This window comes from Sardina pilchardus, chromosome 24, assembly GCF_963854185.1.
Source record: "Sardina pilchardus chromosome 24, fSarPil1.1, whole genome shotgun sequence".
In the NCBI taxonomy this organism is placed as follows: domain Eukaryota; kingdom Metazoa; phylum Chordata; class Actinopteri; order Clupeiformes; family Clupeidae; genus Sardina; species Sardina pilchardus.
The window spans coordinates 12,597,800-12,606,225 of record NC_085017.1 but is presented as its reverse complement, the minus strand read 5'-3'; the positions used below and the strand labels follow the sequence as shown (position 1 = coordinate 12,606,225).

Genomic DNA, 8,426 nt, shown 5'->3' with positions numbered 1-8,426 from the left:
GAGTGCGCTCTCAACGCCGAACTCTGCAGGTCGAAAGCTAAGGTGCACACAGTGTATCTAGAAGAGATCTTACGCTTTGATAGTCTGACACAAACGATCCGACACGAAAATAAAATGAAGTGAAGTGCTGTTGTGATGGTGGTAGGGAGTAGGCCTGGACCTGAATGTTGTTGTTTTTCTATTCATTTAATGTTTTATATCGATAATCACCTTTACACACAAATCCCCCTTCTCTCTCGCCAATACATACACAGACACCCTTCAACTCTCAGTTTACACACTATGAATGCTCATCCACACACAAACACACAAACACACACACACACAAACACACACATACAAATCCCCCCTCTCTCCAACAAATACATACTTTTACGCCATGCGCCAGGCATTTGGTTCTCAATGTAGTTCTGTACATTGTTAAATACAGTGCATAAAGTGTGTGCGTGTGTGTGTGTGTGTGTGTGTGTGTGTGTGTGTGTGTGTGTGTGTGTGTGTGTGTGTGTGTGTGTGTGTGTGTGTGTGTGTGTGTGTGTGTGTGTGTTGGCGGGGTTGGGGTCGGAGGTTGCTAAATAAGGTTGGCAGGGGTCAGAGCACTTAATGGTTAAAGGGGAAATGAACTTTAGACATTCTAGCCTGTTATCACGGGTAATTTATTTCTATTATACATTTTACTTGAGAAAAAAAACGAATTTTGCATGATTTCGATTCATTAGATTAGATAGTGTGTTGAAGCATAATTTACGGAACTATTTTGATGGACTCATTTAACCAGAATGCACTGCGCGTATCTGAGTCATTAGCTCCACCCACTAGACCACCTAACGACGCAGCCTTCACCTTCTTTTGCCGCCCTCAACCTGCTTTCAAATCTGCTCTCAAACTTGCTGTCAAATTTGCTGTCAAATCTCAGCCTTCGCCTTCTTTTGCCGCTCTCTCTCTCAAAAAAATGACGAGAATCTGTGCCATATGTGGATGTAAGGACAACAAATTCAGGCCACCGGGAGTTAGTTTTTACAGTTTACCTCGCGACCCTCAACTCTGCACCCAGTGGCTAACGGCAATACATTTTCCCATCGACACACCGCCATCAGAGTACGCAAAATTTAGAATATGCAGCCAACATTTTCGTACGGAGGATTTCGAGTATTGTTTTTCAGCCCAGTTTTTGGGAAGTGCCTTGTCACAGGCCAAAAAATTGAAGCCAGGTGCGTTACCAAGGAGCAGCTCAACCTTGACTGGGTCTCCATCCACCTTCGACATCGCTTCGGAAAGTCTACGCGAGGAGCCGGCCACCTCCACGCCTCAGGTAATGTAAAATGGTCAAAATGTCGAAAACATAATTTGCCGTAGTCGTTGCTTATTTTGTGTAACTACGGTAAACATACTACGTGGGGAAAAAAGTTATTATCATGTTATTACTTTGATCACGAGCAAAACAAGCTAACGCTCGCTCATCCTGTAAAGATGTCGCCTAGCTTTTGACATAGCTAACCTAAGCTAGGTGCTAGCTCTAGTCTAGGTACGACCCTGACTAGATACTGATGTGACCAGACGTCCCCGGTTTTCGTTGCCTGTCTCCGGGAAAACATGTCCCTGTTTTTTTTAAGATAAAACTTGTATGTATTTCAATCAGATTGGTAGTCAAACTGTAAATGTCTACGTTTTTCCACCTTTTTTTTGTCTTGGACATCTGGTCACCTTATAGAATACAAGAAAGTGTTGAAGGTGGACATTAATAGAAAAAAGTCATAAAGCTTGGTTGACGAAATACAATTATTTAAATTCATAGCCTTCTTTTAACAATACAAATATTTTTGGACAGGCAATATCATGTCATTGACCCAGATGTTTGTATATTTATTTGTTTGGCATGTAGGTGTTTACTGTGTTGTCTTTCTGCAGCAGAGAACCACTGGACCTTCAAAAAACCCAGCAGTGTTACTTGAAATAGATATGGATACCAGCTTTTCCAGCATCGAGACTTTAGAAGCCACGCAAACTACCTACAAGCCAGACACCGACTGTACCTCTTCCGCCAGCAGTGTCACAGACGAGGACACAGCACAGATGAGCTGGCAGGAGAAAAAGGTTTTGGTCTCGGAGTCTAAAGTACTCGAACTTTTCAAGTTCTGTCAAACCTGTGGCACCTACATGGAAAAAAAAGAGGTGTTCTATGTTGGTTCCCAGATGAGGGTCAAGTGGGAGTGTGCGGAAGGTCACAGTGGAACTTGGACATCATGTCCCTCTGAACGTGGAATGCCACAGTCAAACCTCCTCCTTGCTGCTGCCATACTTTTTACTGGAAGCACATTTACCAAGTTGGAAGAGATGGCCAAACTCATCAATCTTCAGTTCTTTAGCAACAGCACATTCTACGACATACAAAACTCCTACTTGCATCCAGTGATTCAGGCTGAATTTGAACTACAGAAAAGCATTGTAATGGCCAAGTTGCTCATGGAGCAGCAAGATGGAAAAATGCCACACCTTTGTTCTGATGGCCGCTCAGACAGCCCTGGGTTCAATGCAAAATTCACGACATACACTTTCATGGCTGACCCCAGCAGGGAAATTGTCCATTCAGAGTTGGTCCAGGTACGTCACATGAATCAAAATTCAATCAATAATAATAATAATAATAATAATAATAATAATAATAATAAAATGATGATGAAGTATATTATGTGTATATGCTCAAACTTCATGTCATTTCTATCTCTTATTATGCCCCTTTTAGGTGACCGAGACCACAAGTTCTGGGGCTATGGAGACTGTTGCCCTCAGGCGCGGATTGGACCATTTGCTTGACAGTGGCCTACATTTGGAGGTCTTGGCGACTGATCGTTCCACGAGTGTCAAGAAAATAATGCGCGAGGAATATGAAGAGATTGATCATCAATTTGATATTTGGCACACTGCGAAGAGTGAGTACAATCTGCCACTATAAGTTAAGAGCTTGTCATGGGTATGTCAGTATGGGTGTTAACCCCATTCCTGGTTAAAATCATGACATGAGATGTACAGTACAGTACAGTACAGTACACAACAATTTAATCACTGACAGACCAGTACTTTCACTACCAGCATGAGTGCATAGTGTCAAACAATGTGTTGGAGTGGACATGTAGACAAAGGTACTTGTCACTTAGCATCAGGTTATAACAACTTTTCAGTGTTATGGAACTCCTAGCCCTTTCATGAGTTCAATAAGGAACAAAGTGCCTTCGTTTACATGTCCACTCAAACACATTGTTTGACATTATGCGCTTACCCTGGTTGGGAAACTACCCAAATGTTGGTTGCAAGTGGTCATGCTCATAACATTGTTTTGTGTCTACCCAGATATCCAAAGCAAATTGATATCGAAGTCCAAGAAGAGGAGATGTGCAGCATTGAAACCTTGGATCCGCTCAATCCGGAACCATCTCTGGTACTCTACTGCCAGAGCAGGAGGAAATGTTGAGGTATGTAGACCACTTTATGGTCTTCTGTTCTCTTCATTTCGCTCCTCAACAGTCTCACTATGGAACTGTCATCCAGTCTTAGTAATCTCCTTAGTCCCTTCTCATTGGCAATACTAAACTGTATGTGGTGTTTGGTCACGTTCTTGAAAATGTTTTGTTATATTTATTCTTATAAGAAATTGAAGTCGACGTGGAATTCAATTCTGCACCACATAATCGATGAACATACATGGACTGAAGGTGGGACTGAGCATAGCTGTCAACACCCACCTCTAACCGATGAAGACCGGGAGAAAAAAATGTGGCTGTGTAAGGACAGTGAGGCATATCAGGAGCTGGCTAGCATAGTCCTCAACACAACACTCCAGAAGGATCTAGGAAACATGGGGCGTTTCAAACACACAGGTCAGTTTTTTGTCAGAATTTTGTCACGGTCATTCGATAGTCTAGCATCCCCCCTCACTTGTCTAGGGGGTGAGACCATCCCTTATATCACCCCTTATAAACATTGCCGTAGCAGGCTTTGCTATTTTAAGGTTTTATACAGTAATTTGATGCAGTGAATGGGAGATATGTATAATGATGAGTGAGATTGTAAGAAATTCAACCTGTAGTTTTGGATTGATATGCAACATCCTAAATGATCTATTCTAGGCTGTGGGCCAAAGGGGTCCCCAATGCTATGGACAGCACTAATGTATTTCTGTTGTAGTGAAAAGTAATGGTTAACATTATGCTATGCTGTCATCCTACTGCTAAAGGTTCATCTGATAGACTTTGGTTTTAAAAAATCTCTTTCAAGGATGAGTCAGGGCACCCTTTTAATTGTTGATAGTAAAGATAATCTAATATATTACATCTCTGCTTAACAACCAGGTGCCTTGGAAGTATTTCACAGTTCCCTCTTGAAGTACGCTCCAAAGAGACAGTGCTTTTCCTATCAGAGTATGAAGCAGAGAACAAACTTGGCCATCATGCATCACAATGAGAACCTGACTCAGAAACCAAAGCTGGACTCAGAAGGTCAGTGATAGAATTGCATGTGTGTGAAGCAATATATATTAAACAGACTATAATTGCTCAAATAATCCTTGCATATCTTACAGGAAAACCTGTGATCATTCAAGAATGGAGCAAGCGTTCAAAAGAATGGGTCACAAGACAGAGGTATCAGCAAAACACGGTCAACTTCAGAACCAGGTTGATGCAGTTGCTGTTGGAGAGGCGGAATGATCCTACTGTCATCTTCAGGGACACATCGTCAACTCTTCTTAGACCTGACCTGCCTGCTAACATAGGAACACTCCCCAAACCATCCAAAGATGATGCTGCCCGGAAACACAAGAGTCGTTTTGCTAAATGAGTGACTCATTAACCACCAGTGTCAGTGACTATATTGCAAGCCTCTTGTAAATAAAAGTCTTGCTCTTTAGATGGTTTTGTCTCATTCAGTTTGTTCATACATCAGTGGCCTGTGCCATTACTTTCACATCAGCTAATATTTGTATATAAACTCTGTATGGTGTGGCCATTTAATACATATTTATTGAACTGTCTCTATGTTTCAGATATGCTTACAGAAGTGTAAATGGCTTAGGCTTACAATCACTTGTCCTAGATATTATCTGTCCACATTTTCTAATGATTGTATGTAGCACAAATCTAAAGGTGAATGTGAATTCCTTCAAATTAGAGCTGCGTTGTCAGAACAAAGGTTAGGTGGTAATTTCACGTGTGGACTAATCTGAAGTTTGCTATGGCAGAATGTGTGTCACCATTACTTGAAGGGCTAAAAATGACCAGACATGTACAATTATTAGACTGCATTTTTTGATCGAACTCCTGATGCAAGAAATAACTTGGCTATGGGTATTCAGGTAAGTATAAAAAACGCAGGGTTCAAGTACAAAATAAATCTTTATTAACAACAACCGAACTTTACATTCGTTGAGCAGTCTACTCGATTCCCTCTGCTGCCTCCCTCACCTCGAGGAACCCGGTGTATTGGCCGTCAGGGGACGCATACCGCTGCCTTACAGCATCGATGAGGCAGGCGGGGAGTACTGCTCGGTTGTGCTTCCCCAAACGCTCGCCTCTGAGCACCCATTCCAGCAGGATTCGGTAGCCAACCAAACGAAACTGGGTAGAAGAAAATGGCTACATTATTATACGGCTACATTATTCCATTTCATGTAAAAAATGACACCGTAGCCCTGTAACCGCCTCTGTTTCTTCTTGTGTTTTTTTTTTTCCGAATCCTTAGTTTGTATGGAAATTAAGTGACATAATGTTAGAGGTTAGAGAGCGATAGCTAGTCTTTGCTCTGGAGGCTCAGCAAATCGTTTGCAGCTACAGGTCAACGAGCAGACATAACAGAAAGATATGATTGACTTACTTGTCTGTTTGACATTTGTCCTCCTGGGCCCTGTGATCGTCTCTGTTTCTTCCAATTTATTCTGTCCAAGTGGAAAAAAGTTTCCAGGACCCCTCTATCCAGATGAGCGTGAAAGCTGCTGTGCTGGGTTAGGCAAGACAGCTCGGATACCTCTGTCAGCAAAAATTGACCGCGGATCCATTCCCGACAACACAGTGACTCCACTTCTGTTGGTTGTGGTGGGCAATTTTGACAGGAACACCACCAACTGCTGTCAACTCGAGGACGGTCGGCCGCAACGATGGCGTTACCATCCGGAGCTGCCTGCTGTTGTTCCCTCCGTTGCCTAACTTCAGCGGGAGAATATTCCGGCTCAAATAAATAGCCTTCAAATGGGTCAGCATTAAGCTCCTCAGCAACCAAAAAATCGCTATAGGTATCGTCCATTACTTTCGTGAAGCTCACCTTCTTTGGTTAGCAGCAGCAGTCCTTCTAACGTTAGCCTAGTAGCTGCCGCTGTCAACCAAAGAACGATACTGTCAATCATCTCGCTCAAGACCCGCCCCCCATTCAGAACATTCAGAACGTTCATAACTTGTAGTCGTGCATTTTTATTCCGGTGATTTGATGACGCGTCAAATCACCGTTACTGTAGCAGTTAAATTCTTTTATTTTTTATATGGAGTTAGTACATTTGATGGCAGCACAATCAACTATATTCATGTGATGAAATATAGTGTTGGAGCATAGTGTTGTTTTTGGGTTCATTTCCCCTTTAACATGACTACGCTTGCCAGCCTGCTGGTGGTGTCCCTGGGAGCCCACCGGAGCATGTGTGTGTGTGTGTGTGTGTGTGTGTGTGTGTGTGTGTGTGTGTGTGTGTGTGTGTGTGTGTGTGTGTGTGTGTGTGTGTGTGTGTGTGTGTGTGTGTGTGTGTGTGTGTGTGTGTGTGTGTGTGTGTGTGTGTGTGTGGGGGAGCCCACCGGAGCTGAGGCTCCACTCCGGCTGCTTTACTGGCCGAGCGCACCCATGTCTCCAGCGCTTCATTAGGCTGTTAAAGCTCGCGTGCATGCCGGCCGCTTTACATCGGCCCTTTATAGAGCCCCCATGCATACGCTCCTCCATACAGCCATACATACTGTACTACAACCCTGGGCGCTTTTTACTGGCCTGTCTTTCTGACAGAGCATGTAGAATAAAAGACATTGTGTGTGTGTGTGTGTGTGTGTGTGTGTGTGCGTGTGTGCGTGTGTGCGTGTGTGCGTGTGTGCGTGAGTTCTGGCATAGCATATAGAATAAAAAAAAAAAAACATGGTGTGTGTGTATGTGAGTCTGACTCTGTGCGCATACATGTGTGTGTGTGTGTGTGTGAGGTGGATGTTCTGGCACAACGATAGAATAAAAAACGTGGTATGTCTGTGTGTGTGTGTGTGTGTGTGTGTGTGTATGTGTGTGTAAGTTCTGGCATAGCATATAGAATGTAAAAACACGGTCTTCATGGTGCTCTCCTGCTTTGAAGATGGATTTTAGGAATTTCACTGCCTTTTCATGGAGAACAATGTATATGAAGTGAAATCCATGTGCTGCATCAAAGCCCCAAAACGACTTCATATCTGTGCCTATTTTTCTTCTGTGTTGTTTTCAAAATGTTTCTCAAGAACACCCGCTGTTCAACAGGCATTTGTGAATTCCTCTTACCCCAAAATGTATAAATAAAATATAGCTTTGCTTTTATAGCTAAGAACAAAACAAGCTAGTGTGTTAGGAAATATTCTCTGTGAGTCCCCTACACCCGTCTGTGGTGATATGCGTTGTAGTCGAGTTGGAGGATCGATCTCGCACACACACACACACACACACACACACACACACACACACACACAGACACCTCATCAATGTAGCTGGGCCATTCAGGGGAATACTTCAAGATGCTCTCTTCCATCTTCACACACCATCCATACTAACACTCTCAGCGCCTGCTCTCACACCACATACCTCCACCTACTCTCTCAAACAGCACGCACGCACGCACACACACACACACACACACACACACACACACACACACACACACACACACACACACACACACACACACACACACACACACACACACACACACACACACACACACACACACACACACACACACACACACGCACCTACACCCCTGGATCCATAGACATCATTCATTCACAGGCAATGAGGCTCAGTGCACACCTGTGCTCCATTACAGCCGACTGTAAAGCTGTCACTTTGCGTACTATTTATTTACATGACCCTTGACCTCCCCCAACATCTCTCTCAGGGGGGAGCACACACACCAAACAAGGTGTGTGTATGTGAGGAGGCTTTGGACACAGCAGATGGCTGTGTGGCCATCTTTCAGCTCATTTTTCTCCATTCACACCCTAACCCCACTCACACACACACACACACACACACACACACACTCTCTCTCACACACACACACACACACAGGCGTAAACTCTCCCTCACCACTCCTCCACCCCAGGAGGGCGACGCGTGAGGCCCTGCCAAATCTTCCACACATGCAGGAGGTCAGCTCCGAGTGTTCGGCCGTG

The 8,426-nt window shown here is 43.8% G+C and overlaps 1 protein-coding gene across 1 annotated transcript; it reads left to right on the top strand.

The window, feature by feature from the left end:
* Positions 1–629: 629 nt before the first annotated feature.
* LOC134072721 (uncharacterized) lies at positions 630–4,887 on the top strand. The gene is made up of 7 exons (XM_062529537.1): positions 630–1,309; positions 1,906–2,598; positions 2,741–2,927; positions 3,346–3,467; positions 3,644–3,872; positions 4,344–4,490; positions 4,574–4,887. The coding sequence occupies exons 1-7, from the start codon at positions 758–760 to the stop codon at positions 4,828–4,830; spliced, it is 2,187 nt and encodes a 728-aa protein (XP_062385521.1). The 5' UTR covers positions 630–757; the 3' UTR covers positions 4,831–4,887.
* The last annotated feature ends 3,539 nt before the right edge of the window (positions 4,888–8,426 follow it).

Bases quoted from the DNA above. Each gene is read 5' to 3' on its own strand.
- LOC134072721 (XM_062529537.1), top strand. From the start codon at position 758: ATGGACTCATTTAACCAGAATGCACTGCGCGTATCTGAGTCATTAGCT. The intron at 2,599-2,740 runs GTACGTCACATG...TGCCCCTTTTAG, and splicing joins TCCATTCAGAGTTGGTCCAG to GTGACCGAGACCACAAGTTC. The intron at 2,928-3,345 runs GTGAGTACAATC...GTGTCTACCCAG, and splicing joins TATTTGGCACACTGCGAAGA to ATATCCAAAGCAAATTGATA.